Genomic DNA, 22170 nt, shown 5'->3' with positions numbered 1-22170 from the left:
GACTTCAGAATTGTTCCTGAAACTGAAGCTGCTATATCTACAGAAACTTATAAGCTCTTCTAAGCTGCTTAATTTTTTCTTTCTTCAGTTATACATCAGTTTGTTTTATAACAGATGAGAGAATATCTACGTTTATGGAGTTTAACATTCTAGCTGTAAATAAGGCTGAAATGATTTCTCATGGTCTGATAATTTCCCATTGATATGACTGAGGTAGGCTTCTAACACCCAGCACATGTGGATAATAGGACAACCAGAATAGTTTTTTGTAGTATGTACAGGTGCAAGAGAAGTGATCTGTTAGGTTGTATTTCTTTTGAAGAAGGTTCATTCTACTGTTTATTTTCACAGCTTTTGTTAGATTTATGTAGCAGTTCTGGCTGTTCCTGCAGGGAATGATTTCAAGCTATTGTACTGTGGAAAAATTTTGAGACTTTTGGGCTAGGATTTGTTGTCTTGGTGACATATACCTGTGTGAACCTGGCCAGTTCTCTTCCATACATGTACTTACTTAACTGAGCTATCAATATTTAATTATTTTAACCTTGAGATTCTTTATCATTATTTTTCCAACACTGCATGCTGTATTGTTTCATTCAACTCTCTAAATACTCTTACCCTATCGTAAACACTGTCATTTGCTTTTTCTAACATACTATATACTATCATTTTTAGCTATGCTGACATAAAAGTAGTTTCAATTTGTTATTTTTCCTTTTCTGCCATTCCTGAAGTTGTTATATCAAAAGCTCATAAATTTTTTTGTGCTGTTTTCTTGTTAGTCTCAGTGTCATAACTGTTTCTAAAGATTGCTTTTATCATTTAAAAATGTTTCTTACATTTAACTACAGCTTCTTACCTCTAAAAGTCTTTAACTTTCATCTTGCTGTTTGATCTGCATCTTGAGTAAAACTAAAATACACGAGTATCCCAATGCCTTATTCAAATTGGTTGAGTATGATTAAGTTGTAAGAAAGAGCCCATCAAGTAAAATCTTACGACTGCATACAAAGCAGAATTAAAGCAAGCAAAAAACAAACACCGGAAACACAAAAATCAGTGCAGCAAAACAGAACATTAACTTTCATTTGCAATAGTGCTATTCTGATTTTCATTAAATAGATTGCTTTACTCTATTTTGTATAAACTCAAGCTAAATTTCTGAGGTTACAGGGGATATAAATCACAAGCTTACTTGCAAAGGGGATTGTTTATTCAGAACAGGGCTGACAGTCTCTCCTTAAGAGAAGCTATTACTTAATTTTATTTTCCTAAGTATAAATGCTTACAAAAATAATTGTAATGATACCCCAAAGGTATCATAAACATATATAAATAATTATAGTCTAAAATTATTAAAATTACAGGAAACGGACATTTAAGAAATCTTAAGATTCATAGTTGAGAGGGGAGAGAAAAGGTATCTTGCTGCACTAAACTAAAATTCATGTCAGGAGTTCCTACTTTTAAGTGATTAAAAAAATATATACATTGGAATTGTCAGCATTACTCACGCATGAACGAATAGCATTAATTTCCCTTTGGATTACAGCTAAAGCTTACTACTCCTTAATTCTGAAAGCACTTTCTCAGGGAAAAAATCCTATATGTCCATCTACTGTAAATTTTACGAGTAGAACTGAGTCTCCCCCATCCTCCCATTCCCATTTCTTTACAGGCCCAACCAGTTGGCACATCCTAGGTAGATCAAAACTGATACAAAATGCATTTTGTGGTGATGAAACAAAGGATTCTGGAGATGGTTTGTCATGTCACGTTACATGGTACCTTACTCAGCTGGTGGGTGACTCTGGTAGCTGTGTGTGGCAGTGGTGTTGCATTTTGCTCAGACATTGCTGCTGGGCTTTGACTGACTCAGGCAGGACCCTGTCAGGTAGACTCAAAGGAAGGTCTTCAATTCTCAGTGCTGCTTCAAGCCAGGTTGAGCTTGGCTTCAACTTCTGGCCCGTGCTGTGGGGTTGAAAAGCTGCCACGGATTGCTTTAATTGCTGTTTTATAGGATAGTTCATAGGTCTCCTCTGAGCCTCCTCTTCTCCAGACTAAACAATCCCAGCTCCCTCAGCCGCTCCTCATAAGACTTGTGCTCCAGATTGGTGCGGCTGCACCTTGAGTACTGTGTTCAGTTTTGGTCCCCTCACTACAAGAAGGACATTGAGGACATGGAGTGTGTTCAGAGAAGGGCAACAAAGAGTTCTATAAAAAGGCTGGAGGGGACAGGATACTATTAGCTGATGTGCTCAGAAATACCTACTTTGCAGCTTTTTATTTGCTGTTGTGCCTGATCTGTGCCTTCTGTAGGTAAACAGTAATGATCTTCTCTGTGCAGCCCATGTGCTTGGTCCAGTCCTTCGTGTGTTTTCAGGGAGAAAAAACAGATAAATTGGCACAAGCACTAAAGCAACCACTGATGTGATCTTACATCAGTGTGATAAAAGCAACGGTACTGAAATGTAATGAAAAGAATTTTTGTACTCTCAACAGAATTGTGCTAATGATGAAAATCCATGAACAATCCTTGAACATGGAAGCAAGAGGAGATGGTCTATTTGAATGATACTTAATAGTGATAGGAATTTTGAGGGATGGTGTGTACTGTGTCAGTTGGTACAGCACTGGTGTATAGGTGTATTGGTGCAGACTGCAAATGCACAGAAAACACAGAACATGAAGTGAAGATGACCAGAGCAGAGGACCTGGTGTGGGAGGTTGTCATTTGGCCACAGCTTCAACAGAGAGGAGCCTGCCTAGCTGGTGCCACATTGCCTGCCTGCTTTTGTGCCCTGGAATGACTTCTGTCAAAGTTTGGTCCCACAGTTAACTCGTGCACATTTAACTCCCTGTGAATTGTGCTTTAAAATTCTGGATCCGGAATTTCAGAAGGATACTCAGATAGAGTAACCTTTCATTACTGCATGTGCAGTAAATGAGACTGGAAATCTTATTACATCTTGAAATATATTTAAGCAGGAATATGTAATGCTACACGAGTTTAGCTTGTGAGAACGGGGATGAGAAAAATCTCTCATGCAGACATAAAGCTGAATGCAGTCACTGCGGTGCTGTAAGTGGAGCGCTTCGAGCAGCGATGGTAAAGGCCAATTATTGCAAATATGTATTTTGACCAATTTGCTTTTATCTCTCAACCAAAACATTCCCCACAATTGTTGTGGAATTTATATTTTAGTCAGTGAGGTTTTGGATGATTGTGTAAAAAAAATATAAATGTTCAAGAAAGTTATGATTAGAGTTGGACTATAAACAAGAAAGAGGGAAATAGTTTAAGTAAAATCAGATGTTCCTTTTTTTTATTGAAGGTATTTATTGCCACAGAGAGAGTAAATGAAGACTGGTTAAATAAAAACATCTAGCATGACTGTACATTTTAAAGTCTACTGTTAATTTTTTCTCAGGGTCACCTCACGTTCCTGTTGACCCTCTGCAGATCTTTGGAGTATTTAGATGCACTTCTGTCCACATGGGTGTCAAATCTATGTACTCCCACAAGATGAAAGAAAACAGTGACAAACTGAGCACAAACATCCTTATCTAAATTCTGCATGTGGATAATAGGTATTGCAGTTCTCCGATTGAGAATGTAAACCTAGCTTTTAAGCAATCAGCTATACAATAAGACTTCTCCTGTATTTACAGATCCCTAGAGTAAAATGATTGTGATGCTCTGTTAGAATGCAGTAATACGCATTATCATAATTTCAGTCATTTAAAAAAAATAAAAGCTTCAAAATAATTTTTCTTTTTTACTTGGAATCTCATGTAGGTACTGTACACAAGGTATATACAACCCAAATAACAGCCCAGTAAAAGCTACCTAAAGCCAGTGGTAATACTGGGTGCTTTCAGTCTGTATTGTGTTTGATGGGTAACTAGAGCTGTCATCCTCTTTGCTTCTAATTTTACTTCATTCTTACTAAAAGAATTTGTAACACAAAACAGCCTGTCCATCTTTTACTTGACCAAATCTTACATCCCCCGTCAATGGATTATGCTTTAAGGAAAGCATGGGAAGATACAATTTGAAGTTTTTAGACTGAGAGTGAGTTATTTATTACCAAATTTTCCACTTGTAATAAACAGAGAATTAAAACCTTAAAGTGATGAAGTGCACACCCAGGGCATAATTTGAGGCTGAGCATTCAGAGTGAGAATTGACAGTAGCAAGAATCAACGTGAGAGAATTTTTGAACCCTGGGCAGGACATTTAAATGTATCCTAAGTAAAGCAGGTATTACAAAATGAAAAACATTTGCCTTAAAAGTGAGCTTGCTTTCCCTTTACTGTGCAAGAAAATGCTTTTTCACTGCCGTTGTTGCCAAGTTGCTGTTAAGCAAACCAAAGCATTTTCTGCTGCAGACCAGATGTTGCAAAATGGACTTTGCCTTTTACTGCTATGTAGAAGCTTCTTAATTAGTTTCTTAATGATCCGAATACTGTCCGTTGCACTCTGCAACTAGATTTTTATCTTTGAACATCCCACAGTGGCTGATGCATGTATTTTTTAATGATTCTTGAAGATTTTACTTTAGTTTTACTCTCTCCCCCCCCTCCCCCCTCTCCTCCCCCCCTCTGGAAAATAAACTATTATTTTTAATTGCAGAAATACTGATAATATTTCACATTTGATCTTCCTAAGCAATTTTTTATTTACTTTTTTAAATATATTTACCTTTGAAGGATTAAAATGACTGGGTCTTCATTTTGATGGCTTTTAACTGACTCAGTTGAATATTGAACGATTTTGCCCTGTGTTACCATACTTTTTTAATGCTTTGCATGCCCATTCTTGGTTATGTTTGTTACTGTGTTGTGTACAAAAGGCTACTAATAAAATGCAGTTACAATTTTCCCCTGCCCGCATCTGCTCCTGTAACATATATGCTGATGGAAAGCAGGAACTGAACCAGGGCCCAATTTCTATGAGATTAGAGGTAGCCAGGCTGACTGTCTCCTTTCCCCCACCCCATTGGAGCATATGGCCACCCCTATGCTGTTTAGATATTAGTTGCTCTTTTGGGTTTCAGATTACAGGAGCAATTGATCTGCGTGACCTATTTTAGAAACTATAACGTTGGCAGTGGAAACCTAAACCAAATGTATACCCTCCAGAGGCAAACGATCAGAAAACGTTGGCGAGTTTGGGGCAGTGTTGCATGCCGGTGGGACAGCACCATCTAATGGGCAAAGGGAAGCAGCGAGAGCCTGGAAATGAGGAGTCAGCAAAAGCTTCTCCACGAGTGTTCGTGCTACCAAGGAAATGCCGAAGCTGAGCAGTTTTGCTGCGTGGTGTGGTGGCAGGGAAGTGCATCACTTCATCACTGAAGTTCGAGTTTCTGAAGGGTACAACCCAGATATTAGACTTTGTTTTTTAAGTACCGTGCTCTTAGGCAACAGTCCTGCAGAAACCTGTGTGAATTAAAGGGGCTTACAGGGCTTAAAATATTACATGTAAGGAACACTTACTGAAATCTGTTTGTCTGTGTGCAGTTAAATAATAAGTTCATACCTTTGTGTACTCAATGGTAGCTTGTACTGGGAAAAAGCATCCATAGGAGTAACTTCCGTATTGAAGCCTTTCAGATCAGCCTTTCTCAACATTAATAGTATAGGTAAGAACTCAAACTCTTCACTTAAAAATTTTATTTAATATGAGTTGGCTTTCTGTTTCTATTCTATGGATCGAGTTTCATTCCACATTTCAGAAATAGTTTGCACCAACAATGGAAATCTTCCTTTTTATTTATTTATTCTTTTTCTTTTAATGCTTTGGACACTTAAAACAATATGTTGTGCGTGTATGTGCTAAAAGCAAGTTTATGTTCTTCTGCTCATTGCCGTATCTCCTAGTACTGGGACCACATTCTGTCTCTGCACATCACCTAGTGTCTCACAAACTCTTAATTTCTTCTGAAATGGACAGTGAGTATGTTTGGGTTGACTGTATGTTTAGAACTGAAAATGTGTTTAAGAGTTCAGTTCTTAATTATTTTGCTTTTAGCAGAGGGGACTGCAAAACTCATCACCTTTTCATGGATCTGTAAGTGAAATCTACTTAAATAAGACATTTGAAAATGAGTATTTCTGAGCATACTGAAAAATTAAATATAAAACATCTGTGGTAGTGGTGGGATTTTTTTTGTTTATTTCAGGACTTAGCGAGGTCCTTCCATCAGCTGTGCTTTTCAGTGCTGCTGAGCCAGACATTAAGAGCAGCGTCTCTAACAACTTCTGCAGTCTTTCTGTTGTGTTTTACTTCTACATATTTTAAAGTGTTTTTCAACCAATACATCTTGTAAAAAATCAGCACAGAAACATAGTGCAAAGGGAAACAGTTTTATATGGTCCCGAATAGCTGGGTATTGTTCTGATGGCAGAGCATACGGGCTGAAGTGCTGTTTGTTCAATGGCAATGACTATTCAGCGCTGTTGGCTTCCCTCTACAATGTCACGGGAACCTACTCCAATCATTTTAATCGTAAACAATGCTGCTGCTTCTTGCAGTGGGTTAAACGTATGCAAATTGGAACCTACTGTTTCATGAGTGATCAATTCTTTGTTGTGAGTGGCAAGAATTGGTGTTCGTATTGCTAAGATACTGCAGGAAACATACCCAGCGTCTTTGTCCAAAGTATATGCATCTTTCAAAGGTGCTGCTTTTTAGGGAATCCTTTCCTGTTCATCTTCTTATTTAGAAATATAACCTGTTCTAAAATAATAAGAAAAATCTCTTAACAGAAGTGCATCCACCACTACTGGTAAAGGCCCCGAGTACAAATAGAGCTGTGCATGCCACCTGTGGTAGCAGATGGCGGCCATTCTCAGCTTCTTTTTGTGCTGAACCTACATTATATACAGTAGTTGCCTTTATGTTTTATTAAAAGTTCTTTGAAAAATCTACAGTGGCAACAAAACACAATTGTGTGTGTTAAAGAGATCATTTGCAACGAAGATAAACTTTGAAATGAAGATAAAGTCCAAACTGGAACCTAAAGCAAGTTTAAAAAGTTGCATTGTAGGCTTTAATGTGAATTTATGGTGTGCTTTTCACTTGCACAATGCCGATGCTCGTGTTGCCACCCAGTGGGTAATTGCTGCTGCTTCACAGCTGAGGGCCATTGGGGTTTTCACTGCCAGAGCTAAGCTTGAGAGGGGTTTAAGTAACACCTGGAGTCTCTGATTTCTGCACGTGAGCTTATGAGGTTACTGTTTTAAGTTTCTTAAGCTGTAACTGAATTTACCTCCTTTCTTGTCAGGTGTCTGTTAGGAAATTCCCTGCTGGTGTTACCCAGCTTCTGTTCTCCCTTCTGATGAAAAAGGTATTTGAGGGCTCAAATGAATGCAGTAGATTTATTTTAGTTAAACATGATTAGTCCCATTCCCAGAAGTTTAATTTAAGAAAAATCATTCCAGTGTTTTGCTGTATGGTGCTGACCCTCAAGGGAGAGCTGGAGTACTGTGGGCAGGTGGGAACGGGGGTGGCAAAGGCTGGAACTGCATAAGCAGTTAGTGTTGTTGAAAATAAAACAAGCCTCAGCATTCTGGTGGTGAGCAGCAGCTCAGGAACATGCTGTTAATGCATTAGTGTAACTGATGGCTGGCAATATTGGGAGGAATTCCTATGACTCCCCCAAAAAATGTCATTTAAATCTAGCTATTCAGTAATATTCTTCCTCATAAGGTAACTTTTCTTTTAATGTCGTGTAAGTGTGCTGCTACTGTAAGGGGCATTTCTCTAAGCTCTCCTAACTCTTCAGGGCAGCTAAGGACACCTTTATTTCTCTAGACCAAACTTTCATAAGGGAAGCAACTTAATTTACAAGAGCTGTGATGGGGGCCACTGCTCTGTTATGTTTGTGCTTGGTCTGCTTTCATCTATCCTTCTGAAGGCTGTGTAGACCAGCAGTATACTTGTTTTCAAAAGAGGTGTGCACAGCAATAGGAAGTTGTGATTATGATGGATGAGTAAATAGAGTGGGGAAAAAAATGGCTGCACTAAAATGCAAGGGAGATTCAAAACCATTCCATGTCTACTTGAAGGATTAGTTACGATACAAGAAAAAAATGTCGCTCAGAGGCAATAAGGAGTGGGGAACATTGGGAGAGAGAGAAACTGGCTGGCCAAAAACGTTGTTGCAGAAGGGAAAGACTTTGTGAGGATAAAGTTGACAATTGACAAGTTCACAGTGATTTAACCAGTACTTAACCAGGATTAAAAACCTATATGGCTAAAGAATGTTTCAACTTATAAATAAAAGGAGAACTAGGGAAAAAGTGGATTTTTCATGCATCTCTAACATAGGTTATGAATAGTTTAGGTGTGGTTTTTAAACTGAGTTAATGAGGAAAAGGCACAGAAGAGCAGGGCAAAAAAGCCCAACAAGGTAGGTACTGGCAATCAGGGCACGGAATTGGAAATGTTGATGAAGTCAAGCCATAGCCATCAGATATCTATGGGTTGAGTTCAAACACAGTGCATTTGAGAAATCACCAGTCTGATGGAAGCTTTTTTTTTTAATGAAAATGCATTGAGTTAGTGATGATCTCATTTGATCAGAGGGTAGCAAATTTAATGCCTCTAATTAAGTCAGCAGAAAGAAACTGATTATGGCATCAGCGGGGCTTTTATTCTGGTGCAGAAGTGTTCCAGGCTTCAGAAAAGACTTTAAGTGGAAAAAGATAAATGAGAAGTAAGATACAATGGAGTACAATTTGCTATCATACTAAAAATAGACTATGCCCAACCAACCTGATGCTTTAAGAAGATTTCATTTCCTTTGTTATGGAGATCTGGTGTCTGATGGCAAAGGGTCTGATAAGGTGCTAATGAGAAGTCTGCAGAATACTGGCAAAGAGAATATTACCTGAGTAAGATGTGGCTATAGCAGTAGTGATACAGCTGTATTGAAAGAAGTACTGCACTGAGGGGAGGTTAACAGTTGACCTACTCTGGGTTTGTATTCTAAGAATAATCACATTTAATAATGTTCTTATTTTGGGGAATGAAGAAGTAAGATTGTGCTGTTAAAATGTCGTGATGAGAGGAAGGAGAGGGAAGAACGTGCTCTGTTAGAGAACGTGATGAATGACTTCAAGGTCTGGAGTTGTTAAGAAAGAAATCCAACAATAGAATATGGAGTTTGAGATCAAACAAAAGAAAAAAGCAAATAAATGAAAATAGTGGACAGAAAGATATCTGCAGCTGAACTGTGAAGTACAAACACCAGTGTATACCCTTCTGGTTATTTGTTTTGGAAGAGGATGGATACAAAGTGGAGTAAACAAGAGAAGTCACAAATTAAGCAATGTCAGAACTACCCTATGAGAAAAAACTAAAAGCTTGGGGTCTTTTGTCTGGGGTTATGGGCAGACAGGACTACTTAGAGCAAACTCATAAGCACGTGTGCAGGGAAGAACTTTTGGGGTAAGGACTATTTAGAAACAAGAGCAGATGGGTGTAATGTGTTAATTAGGAAACCTGAAACTTTGGCAGATCTTATTCCTAGTAAGAGCAGTAAGATTCTAATGGGGGAAGTCAGATGGATTAGGAAGATGCTTTACTGCTTTTAGGATGGAGTGTGATAACTCTGTGTAGTGTATGGTGTGCTTCTGATAACCCCAAACCAAATGCCAGTTGATGACCCTGGAGATATCTTCAAGATTTGTATTTGTGAAATAATGGATGTTTTGTGTCTGTAGAAGATAAAGAATCTTAGAATAGATAAACAGAATTGAGAGCATTTTTAGATAAAATTCATGTTCCCATTATTAAATGCTAGTGAGACTTTTTTTTTTAATTAAAAAATGCTTAATTGTGTGTGATAATGACAAATTTAATTCAGTACTGTGCCAGTATTACATGGTAAGAAAAGGCCAAAGAGAAATAGCCTTAGAGCAAGATCACAGGGAGATGCTGTTAGAATTTGAGGGAAAGTAGAACAAGGAAGTCTCACTTCTGATGCAAATCTTGGGAACTGAGAGCTTGATGCAAGTATGGGCATAATAGTGTCATTCTAAATTCATGAAAATAGCTTTACAAATGAAGGAGAGGCAAAGTGGGGTCAGTGCAATTCAAACACACGATGACAATTTTAGCCTAAATAGAATGCTCTTTGTGACTGGATGAATTAATTACTGTAAGACAGTGTTCTTGCTTGTCATTCTGATTCTTTCTGCTTGTTAATCACTCCTAAATTGTAGCTTTTGCAATAATATTAAGATTTATTACTTATAAAATTTTGCTAATCCCTTTTCTAGTTTAGTCTTTGTTCATGTATTAATGTAAATGTTTTCAAATGTGTCTCATTTTACAGTCCTACTCTTTGTTCTTTGTAGTACTTTCTGCTTGTTACGTATTATTGTTCTACTGAAGTACTGTATGGCTATTTTGAAGATTCTGCTTTTATAGTCAAGCTTAGTTTGCCTATTAAGCAAAGTTCTTTATATACTAATGCTGAGAAAGAGTACAAAAATAAGTTCCAGAAGAAACATCTGTAGAAGGATTTAAATCGACTGTTTGTGTCCAATTGATCCTGAGCAGTGTTTTCAGTATTTCTCTTCTTAATGCTTCTGGCAGTGCTAACACACTTTATTTGGTTCTGCTGGAGTTCCTGAAATGTGTTGCTGTCAATGGCTTGAAATTTCACATGCTGTTCTTTGTATGGAAAACTTAAAACATGAAAATAGGGAAAACCAATTATGTGTTATGTTGAACTGTAGTAAAAAAACAAACAGCAGATAACAGGGAAACCTATGCCCATGTATTTGTGCAGGAAACAAGTTTTTAGTTTTAACAGATCACCGTGGCCTTATCAAGTTTGTTTTTTTCCTGTTTTTTCAAAGGCCAATTGATCTTGTGAAAAAATAATTGGGGGTATTAATCTTCTGTTTATTATATAAACTGTTGTGTGTTCTGTCTCTGTGGTTTTTTGTTTGTTTAATTACAGGGAACATTTGCATGAAAATAGGATTTGAACAGCTTTTGATGCTTTTTCCCAGATACATGGAATAAACCACATTTATTGTGTTTGTAAACTAAAATATTGAATTAGAAAATTCCTTGCATGCTTCTTACACAGAATTATTAATGAATATTTGAGAAAATGCTTTAGAACGATTCCTCCAACTCCCTGTCCTATATTTAGCAGTAATACAACAACCTCTTCTCTCCTCACTCCATCGTTTCCTCTCCTTCTAGATCTGCTGAGGTAGCCACGTTGTTTCTGTGGCTGATGAAAACTGATTTTCTGTAGCTCATGTATTCTGTAAGACAAAGTGGGATCTTATGCTCCACAAAATCTTTTAAATTCAACTAAAGTTTGCAAAAGTTCTTTCATAGATTAGGAAGTCTTTCAGAAGGTCTCTGTGAAGACTTTTATGAAGAAAATCAAATGGTTTTGCAGATACGATGCAAATACATCCATGGTGAAGGGAAAGCCCAGAAATGGAAAAAGAAGTCTGGAAATAATTCTGCTGTGTATGTGTGTCCTGACAAAAAATTCTCAGATGATACCTGCAGTACTTCAGGCACAAACTGGTCACTGTGTTGCTGCAGAAATAGGAATTACGGAGGCAGCACCTTGCTCTACAAGTTCTCTCAAAGGAAATTGAGTATTTCTATTGTTCTTAATCAGTAGAGAGTTTTAAAATTTCCTGTATGATTTAAAATGAATTTATGTTCTGAAACATATTTTGGATTTTGAATTGTCAGTTGATATGAATTTTAATGTTTAGTTATGCTTGGAGTTGCTTATTATTTTAATGTTTTATATTGTATTTATGTTTAGCATTTTGTAGTATTCAGTGTTTAGTTTATGCTTTCTTACATGAGACGTACATTTTTGCTACTCTTCAAAATTCTGTTTTCGTACAGCAAACATCTTCAGATGATTTGTATGTACTGACTGCTTGAAAAATGTGCAAGTTATATTATAAAAGAGTATAAATGTTGCTGCTTAATTACGCAGTGAATATTACTAATTTATGTTTGAAGAGTGGAAGTACTGAACTGAAAATGTATGCAAATATTACTATCTGTAACTATGGAGTTTAAATATGATTTCTTTTGTTGCTGTTAATTTAGATTTCCAATATTGGGAAACTGAAAGATTTTCTTCTTCAACACAGAAAGGATTACATTAATGCATACAGGTAAGTGTGTATTTTGCTGAAATGGTTTTGATTGTTTTTTAAATATATTTTCTTATTTATGAAGCATACTGGCCCAAAATGTATAGGCATAATAGCTAAAAACAAAAATGTAGGTTGCTTATTAATTAGCTTACTTATAAGCTCCTTAGGAAGAAAATGGCCCTAAACAAAATGAAGCTTAGAATTTGAATAAGATCTCTGGTTTTTAGGATGTATTCTGAAACAAATCAGACTGACAGTCTGAGCCCAACACTTCCTAATGGCTGCAGAATAACTTTCTGAAGTGGTTCCTGAGACAGAAGACTAGTTTCAGTTGCTGCCGTCCAAGTGCAACGCCTTGTAATTGACCTTCTTGAACCCTGTTAGGTTCCCCTGGACCCACTTTTCAAGCTTGTCCAGGTCCCTTTGGATGGCATTCCTTTCTTCTGTTGAATCAGCTACACTCTTCAGCTTGTCATCAGCAAATTTAGTGAGGGTGCTCTCAATCCCACTGGTTAGGTTATTGATAAAGATGTTGAAGAGTCCCAGTCTCAAGACAGACCCCTCTGAGATGCTGGTTATGACAGGAATGTGGAGCCATTGACCACAGCCCTCTGTAGCCCTCTGTCTGTGACCATCTAACCAATTCCTTATCCTTCAAAGCTAGATAACTGTCCACCCCAGTTATGCACAGGAAGAGAGGTGTTCTCCAGGGTTCTGGGACTTCATTTTTATTTTGAGATTCTTGGTTCAAAAACAGCAGATCCCAACCAGATGTAAAATAGGCAGAATATAGAATGTGTGCATAATTAATGCATCCTAACAGATTCATTAAAGAGCTGAGAAATACCCTTTAGAAAGAAGCCATTTAATTTCTAAGAAATTAAGTTTCCAGATTTCAGGGTGCAGCCATTTTAAAGAAAATGTCAGTAGGCTGTTCTTGAAGTGACCAAAGTGGATCATTGTGGTGATGACCTTCCTTGAGAGGGGGGAAAAAGAACTTCAAGCTGCTAAATATATATTTTTACAGCCGTCTGAGAAGAAATCTGTGCATGTTTTGCTTTGGTTCATTATTTTTTTATATCTCAATGAAATGGCGTGGGTAAACTTTCCCCTTTGAAGATTCTTCTGTAAACCTCACCATTTTCAGTGTTGTATTTCTCTGCTCAGCATAGTGGCAATATTGCATGGCTTGAGTCAGCCCTGTCTGCATTCCAGTTCTCCTGTAACAAAACTGTTGTGGCAATCCAAGTTGAGAAAGTGTAGTTTAAAGGCATCTATCTGTTGAAGACACAGTCCCATATTGATTTAATGCCTATCCAAAAGGCTTCATAGACACAAGTAAGGAGCATTATCTGGACAGATATTCATCCCATGTGGGAAAGGAGTAGGAACAGCTTGAGCCCTCTGCAATTCCTTAGGCTCTGTATTGGAAGAACAGACTTTCTGAGAAATAACTGCCTCTAAGAAAGTCAGTAACAGTGATGGCAATGCTGTATGGTCAGTGGTATCAAAAGGTGTCCTTGGGACTCTTCTGGCACCTAACCTGAGATTCTGAAATCAGTGAAACCTCAGAAGTGAAGATTCTGAGTGCTTTAGGAAAGGTAGGGCAATGAGAGCTATTCATAGTATTAGTGAAAATTCTATATGGAAGACATATGAGGAACTGCTTTTCCAACCAGCAGGCAAAAGTAGCGTATATTTATGTATTATGTCTAGCTCTCTGCTTTTCAGTTCCTTTTGGAATAGATAACAGGTAACACTAGGTGGAGCTAGCAACTGAATACTGAAATAACTTCTTGCGTGAAAACTTCATGTGAATGTATGAGCTATGAAACTGCAAAAAAAAGTACAGAAAGAACAAACTGTCAGTGATAACTTCTAGATTTTATTAACAATAGCATATATAAAATAGACGTGAGAACACAGAGTAAAGATTTTGTCCGAGCTATTTTGGTTTCTAAAAACTGATAATTTTCTTTTTATAAACTCTTTTAGCCAGTTGTCATGGAACTCTGAATGATTTTTTCCCTCACTCTGCTGTAGGTATTAGCGAAGGAGAGGAAAAATAAGTGTTGTTTCCTTTCTTAAACAGTGAAATAATAAACTTAATCTTATCTGATTGAAATTGATCCTGTACTTAATGGTGAAATTTAAATAGTGCTGTCAAATTCCATAATTGTGGATATGAAGAGGACCACGGCATCCATACTGTCATTCTCACAGTCTTAACAAATGCCTCTCTTGTTCAAGACAGCTATTTTAATAACATACTTAAACTACAGGGAAGATTTTATGACAGTTTAATACAAAAAGGCTATGCTGGATTTTATATCGGAGGCTTAATCCTGGCAATGAAATTTGACTACTTCAATTACGGAGTGAATTCTTTAGAAATATTTTTTGAGGGGGCACATATAAAGTGTTCTGGAGAGGAGAGATCTCTAATTCATTTATAGAGGGGTATTTCTACAAATGAGAAAGACAGCTGGAAGAAGGATTAATTGAAACTAAGGTACAGACCAAGTTTATCAAGCTCTGACTTTTCAGTTGAAATGACTAAATTGAGTTCAAAAAGCTCAAGAATTAGTAGTTGCTTGTTCACTTCTTTTCTTCTTGATTTAACTGTCAGCTGTAACATAGGAGGGGCAAACCTTAAGTGATGGAATGAGCTAAGCTAACTCTTTTTAAGCCTTTGTATCTTTCCTGTTCATCAGGATTCACTGTCTTACGCTTATACTTGGATTTTTCAGCTTTCTGTTGGGAATTTTTCTATTCTGACATCTTTTCTGTTGTAACCTAACTACCATTATGTTCTCTGGTTAGAACTTCTTGACGTTTTAGTGGTGCCATCTTGTACTGGCAGCACAAGTTAGAAGACTGATTTACAGAGGGGTGCATGTAGGATCTCCTCCATCAGACTTCTCTCCATAAGTATGGTAGTTTCTAATTTTTTATTTGTGAAAAAAGGGAGCACATTCAGTGGCATGATATTTTATAAGAAAGTTGGCTAAGTCATGGGATGTTGCTTTGCCACTGTTCCTGCTAATAGTAGCTGTCATAGTACTCACTGCATGTTTTTAACTGCAGCCACTCTCCAGCAATCTTTGGAGAAAAATGAAACTCAGCAATTAGTAAATACATTAAAACATCTAAGAACATCTGAAAATTAATGTTTGTGTTGGAAAATACTCTCACTACTTAAAAACCACATTGATAAGCAGTAGTTGGATATTTGTTAGTATCTGTTCTATCTTAAGGACTTCTTCACCAGCTTCTTCGGGTAGGTTTATTGTGAAATACTTGATAATCTGCAGAAGTTATTTTCAGTTGATTAGTAAATATGGTAAGCACCAGAAATTTAAATGTTGGAATTTATTCTGGCCAAATTGCAGTCCTTAAGGATTTTCCTTGCAATATAACATTCAGCAAATGCCTATCTTTAGTGAGAGTCAGTGATGAACAGTACCTTTTAAAGCAAAACAAAAAACCTTTCATAATTCTGTAAAATCCAAATATCAAATTCTTTTCTGATAAGAATTATCTCTGATAATTCTTCTCTGGAAAGGAGGAGGCAGGAACTCTTCATTCCTGCATACGTTAATGAGATGTGGGTGACTTCTTTTTTCCTTGCTAAGCAAACTGTTCATTCTTTTGAGATAGAAATTGTTACTTGCCTTTGCTTTTTTAGAGTATTATTCTGTGTGTTCCATATATTCTTCTTCTCTGTACATTAGCAAAATACATTCCTACATTGCTTTCTTTGGTGAAATCCTTTACTTGTTCTTGGGGAAGTTGTCTGATGCTGTGAGTGACTCGTGTTTTTGCCTTTCATTATGAGCTCCATTATGTTTTTGACAATTGCACCATTTGATCATTTGTACAGTTGTGTTACCTGTGGTTCTAGGAACTAGCAGTATTGCATTCACACTTGGGAATTTGAAATGTTCCTCTGCAGGTCTCCAGTTTCTCCAAAGGATCTTTCTAGGCTTAGTAAGTTCAAAGACCAGCAGTTATCCTTATTGTTTTAATTTGGCAGGACATTGGAAATGAATTGGGATGGTTTGTGGTGGTAGAACACCTCATACGTGAATGGGAAATCTCTGGGATCTTTCTTCCACGGATTATTTGATATCTAATTTACTCACTTCTTGCAACCGTAGGAGTGTTTATGTAGTTCATCAGTGTTATTTAGGTTGTTCTGAGTAGAATGTATTTATTATTTTTATTTCCGTGGGATGGGTGGCTTGAACAGTGCTTGAACATTTCATATGTTGTTTACATCAGTTGATGTGCTTTGAAAGTAATGTTAAAGAATTTTTTTTTGTCATAAATAACATTGGAGTTCAGTAATTGTTCCTCTGGCATGAACATTTATCTACCTACTAAAGCTGGAAAAAAACGAACAGTAAATCAATTATGTGTTTGTCAGCTAATAGGAGATAGTTGAGCACATGCCCTGTGTTTTCTGGAGCGTATTCCCTTGATGTAACCAATAAAAGGAAATAAGTAACCATTAAAAGATTCTAAAAATAGTCTCTGATTGTCTCCCCTACATTGCCAGCCTGCTTTATTACGGTAACTTAATTATGTTTTTATGAGAAGCAGTGAAATGTGTAGGTGACCTGTAAGGACTTCAGAGGAAGTCTAGCGTTGTCTTCGTGGGGGAATATACAACATTTTTCTGTTCTGTAGGAGTCTAATTTCAAATGACTTTTTATTGAATTTTCTAGGTTCATATATCACATTTTAGAAATAGTAATTGTTCCTAAGAGTATTCTGCAATTTCTCAACAGTATTTTGCGAATCTGAAAATGTTAATTCAGGTATGTCCGTGCTGCCTGCTATAGTACCTGAAGCTTCCATGGATGTTGTTTGAAATGTTCTGTCATTTGAGAAGTTTTTACCTTGTTTCTCCATTTTGTAATGCAGGAAGAAAATCAAGTTTTTCTGCTTGGTTTAGTGTCTTCATTGAATAAGTAAGCAGAAAATGTTTCATGCACCAACATAAAGAGTTGCTAATTCCAAAAGCTGATTTAATACCTCCATAGACTGTTCCCTGTGCTTTTCCAGCAAATTAAGATCACATAAATGGTGCACTGGAATGAACATAGCTGACACTTATTCAAAAAAGGGAACAAACAGGTCATTCCTAACACCATGTCTTGTTTGGTTTTTGGTATGTCCTCAGTGGAGATTCTGTATCTTCCTTCTGCTTTTTTGTTTCCTTATCTGTTCTACTAGATTGATTGATTGATTTTCCTCATCAATTAATTTTGTTAGTTTGAAAAGACTCTTCAGTCTTTTCTTGAATCAATGACTACTGTGTATTTAGATTTTCGTACATACTCTCTTTGCTTATGGTTTTTCCTCTCTTTGAATGTTGTCCCATCTGGTGTTGCAGTGAGGGGCAGAACTGAAATGCTTCAGCTGAGGCCCTGCCCAAAGCTAAGGACTGCAGAAGGATTGCCTTTTGGCTGCAATGGCTTGTGCCGCATTCATGCGTCCTTGTTATCACTTTTCTCTACAGCATCTTGTTTTGTTCAGTTCATGATCCAGTGTGATCCCAGATGTCTTCCTGAAGTACTGTTTCCTAATTGCTTGTTCCCCATTCTGCCTGTCATTAGTCCTGCTGCAGCAAAGAGCCTTTGACCATTCCTCATTCAAATTCTTCCTGCTGTTTCTCCAAGTTGGCAATATTGTTTTGTGTCAAAGTCTTGTTCTCTTAATGCAGTTTGAATTTGCTTAGCTCTGTGCCCCTGCAGATGTAGTAAATGTATACTCCATTTCACTTTCCGAGTTCCCATGCAAACCTTCAACAGGGTCAGACCCAGAGTAGATCACTGTGGAACACAACATAGTATGTCTTTCTGGTTTGCTTTATAAGTACTCTGAGTTCAGCTTTCCACCCCATTTCACGTCTACACAGTGCCTGTTTCTTTTAATGCATTTATTTACTGGCAGCGTAAGAGAATGTCATGTGAAGTAGTAGCAAAAGCCTGAGTAATGATACGTAGCAGTATACATCCCTCCATACGACCTGGTTCAGCACCCCAGAAGTAGTCTGCACTTATTCTTGATATGTCACGGCTGTTGTTTTTTTGTTTTGTTTTGTTTTTTTGGTTCTCTTCAAAGCACTTAAAATTGACTATTTGTTCCTATATTTTTTTTTAGACCAAGGGATGTGGAAATTACTTTATTTTTAATGTAACATTCCTTTTATAAAATACAGATGCTGCACTTACATCCACCTAGAACTCTCCTTCAGTGTGGTGATTCCTGGCAGTGAGGATAAATCCTTTAACTTGATGAGTTGCCTGTTTTATTCTAGGGCCTTGTCTACTGTTTCTGCATACTATATGGATGTGTGTTCACCTGGGATGTCTTTCTTAAGTCAGTTTCTTCTCAGAGCACACCATTTGTAATTGAAGAGGAGGAATATATCCTTCATCAGCTTTACCTCCAGCATTAGCCTAGAGGCACTGCACCCTGAGATAAACTTATTCAATGGCCTGGATTGCCCAGTACTTTTCCTCAGACACTCACTCACTCAGCATCCTGTTATAAAAATAGCATAATAGCATTTCATGCTTGCTGTTACTGACAAAAGTATCAATTAAAAATTGTGACTTTTCTCTGAAGGTCAAATGTGCTAAATTGGGCCCAGATTATTCAGTGATTTGAAGGGAATAGTAACAGCAGCTTAAAATTTACCTTAGTGGTAAAAGTTAATGTAGAAAAAGCCAGGAACATCGAGGTTTTCTTCATTCTCTGCATATAGTTTTATTTCTCTACTGAGTAGCAAGCCAGTTTTCTTTGGTCTTTCACTTAGTAACATTTGCAGAGTAACTTCTTGTTATTATTGGCATCCCTTGCCAGTTATGTCTCATCCTGGACTTGACCCTTTTCTGATTGCATCCCTACGTGCAGTGTTCTTTTAGAATTGTCAGTAGCAATCAGACCTAATTTGCACTTTCTGTATTCTGCTTAACTGTGTTTGAACTCAGTGAAGAGCTCTTGAAATAGCATAGTTGATCTCTTATTGCATTGCCTTTTCTTGCCAAGGGCAGAATTGCAAGGTATCCCAATGTCATTTCTATGGGAAATGTTCATCTTCCTAATTTAAGTATTTTTATTTTTTGGACTGTTGGAGTCTGCCTACTTGATAGCTGCTGTCTTTTCCTTGCTCTTCAGTACCTTTTTTTGAGAATCACAAAAAACTCAAGTTGCTTTCCAGTCCATAATTTCCATGAAGCTTTCTCCAGTTGTTTAGTATAAACATCTGGAAGAATATTGCACTCCATCCTCTTTCTATATGTATGCATTAGCCAGTGCGTATCTTCTACTCTAGCTAGTTCTCGAGGTTGCTTCTGGATCATCTGGACTCATAAGACCTCTCCTGATTTAGTGGTGCAGCAGTTCATTGCTACAATAACATCACTGGTAGTAATTCTAAGCAAGTATTTGCATCTGTGACATATGGCACATGGGTGGTTTTATTGTTTGTTTGGTTGTTCTTTTTGGTGGTGGTGATGTCCTTCTCCTCTTTGGCCCGTTCTTCTTAAAGCAATGGTTATTTCTACAGTAAGGTTAGAGAATGGTGATGGGATAGATTTATTGTATGTGCAGACTCACTGTTGTTACCAGAAAAGAGCAATACTACTATTAAAATACAAATTGAAAACATTTCTGTAAGTTCGTTGTAAGTTACAGAGTATTTAGAGCAGTTTTAATTAGAAAGGAAAATTCACAGGATTTATCTGACAACTAGGTGACAGTGTTGGAAACAAACAAGACGAAAACAGTGAATATTACTTCTAATCAGTTTGCCTTTCTGTTTACTGGCTGATTTGTGCTTGTGTATGAGCTGCCAGTCAGCAGTTACTGATTTTTCAAGCCAGATGGACTACATGTTGTCTTTTTCATATGCAACCAATCATGCAGGATGAGGATGAAGATGTTTTGATACAACACTCAGGGACATTAGAGTAAGCCTAAAAATTTGCTGGAGATCTGGAATAAGCACAGTTAGTATGCTGACATTCAGGAGGGTGGTATGGCATGTAATGGGAGAGAATAGTGGGGAAATCCATCTTTCTGGAAAGCTTTACCTTGAACTCGCTGGTATTATTTGTCCTTTTGAGATTAGCCTCCCTTTCTACTAAAATATAGTAGCATAAAAATATTCTAAGCTTACTAGAAAATATTAAATGTACAATGGATCGACTAAAATGAAAATAAACCATGTGGACAGGATTTTTGTAAAAGTACTTCTTTTTTTTTAATGTCCTTTTGTACTGTAGTTTGAATTCCCATATTCCATAATACAACTACTTTAAAAATGAAGCTCAGCAGTTAGGAAATGAAGACATACATAAGTGAAATAAACTACAAGGCATTATAGTTTCTTCATTGTTGGAGCTGTTCCTTTATTCTGCTTGGTGTCTTATGTTCAGAAGTGAAGTATGCACAGTTAGATAAGTGTTGAGAGTGACTATTTATTTTCTGATTGTATTTTCTCCTAACTTACTCAGTATTGGACAGTATCAGAGGTGATAGAATATGTTGTTCTTCTTACATCTTTTACCACTCCAAACAAATGTTCTAAAAAACCATTCAGCTCTATAGAATTGATGGATATTGCACTTTTTACTCTTACAAATAGTTTATATCTCCTTGTTCTGCGAAAACTAGTGTTGCAAAAAGGCATTTGTGGAGATTGTGAGTGGGAAGAAGATCCCAAATGTATTCTTGTAGGTGTTATATTAGGATTTCACAAGTGACAGTTTTTCTTGTTTCTTAGCCATATTATGTCTGAATATGGGAGGATGACAGAAACCGAGCGTGATCAGATAGATCAAGATGCTCAGATATTTATGAGAACGTGTGCAGATGCCATTCATCAACTGAGAACAGAAGGTAAACTGAGCAACTTCTAAATGTTCTTTCTTGGTTATCAGTTAAGGCTAACACAAGAATGAATATTGCATGCCATTGTGAATTCTGAAATGTTTTTGTAAGGAGACTGGTGAAGTCTCATTCCTCTTTTGTTTCATCTGTATAATCCCACTGATTGAGTAGAACCATGCCTGATTCTTTCATGTAAGTGAAAGGGTAAGCTGGAGCATAAAATTTTATTTATTCATATGCACTGCAAGTGCAGTGTGTGTTTGTTTGTTTGCTTTTTCAGTAAAAACAATAGTCTTACATATTTACTGTTTAGTTGTGATTTAGCACTGTGGCAAAGAGGACTGAGCCAAAGCTCAGTGAATGTCTCATTCTGTGGTTTCCACTGGTAACATTTCACAGGGATACTCTTTCCAAATTTGAAGGAATTAAGTCCCTGTATCAAATGGAATATCATCTATGTCATTGCATTAACTCTTCGGATATTTTCATCAACTACAGATATTCCCTTGAGTTGTTGAGTGTAGCTCTTAAAGTTTTGAATTCGAACAAAAAAAAACAAAGAAACCAATAAAACTAACCAGTCTTTCTTAATATAATATTTTAATTGTAAAATCTTGTGTGCACATATATTTGCAGAAAATTTACAAGTATATCAGAAGACATCATGTTCATTATGAGAAGTATTAACAGTTTTACTTTTCTGAATGGGAATACCATGGAACAGAGTCCTGGTAACATCAGATTGACAATTTGTGTATGAAATAATACTTTTACAACACTATTTCATGAAAGTTGAGGAAAGAAGTTCTATTTTGCCATTTTCAGGTTGTCTTCCTGTATGTATGTGTTTTAGCAGCGTACTAAAGGTTTTCATCAACTTTGGGATGCCATCTTCCAACATTATTCAGAATCACTGAAAGTCATAGGGGTCAGTCATGGAAATTTCATAGTATCAGAATAACAGGTATTTAAATTGAAAGGATGCTGGGCACAGTCCCAAAGATTTCCACATCATCTGTGAACTCTGAAGAATGTAAAATGTTTAAATTCTAACATGTTAAATAAGTGAAGTCTCTAATCTGCTCTGCAGTGCTTAGC

At 36.9% G+C, this 22170-nt stretch overlaps 1 protein-coding gene across 2 annotated transcripts in view; it reads left to right on the top strand.

Moving 5' to 3' along the window:
* Positions 1-22170, top strand: part of STX18 (syntaxin 18) — a 51837-nt gene that overhangs the window by 13544 nt on the left and 16123 nt on the right. For both annotated transcript variants that reach the window (XM_065735782.1, XM_065735780.1), the window contains exons 2-3: positions 12116-12183; positions 20966-21081. In XM_065735782.1, coding sequence (XP_065591854.1) covers positions 12116-12183; positions 20966-21081 — 184 coding nt within the window. The remainder of the gene's footprint in view (positions 1-12115; positions 12184-20965; positions 21082-22170) is intronic.

This window comes from Cyrtonyx montezumae, unplaced genomic scaffold (assembly GCF_038088225.1).
Source record: "Cyrtonyx montezumae isolate F1298 unplaced genomic scaffold, pur_monq_1.0 scaffold_2, whole genome shotgun sequence".
Taxonomy (NCBI): domain Eukaryota; kingdom Metazoa; phylum Chordata; class Aves; order Galliformes; family Odontophoridae; genus Cyrtonyx; species Cyrtonyx montezumae.
The sequence above is the reverse complement of the archived record's forward strand: the minus strand, read 5'-3'. Positions and strand labels throughout refer to the sequence as shown.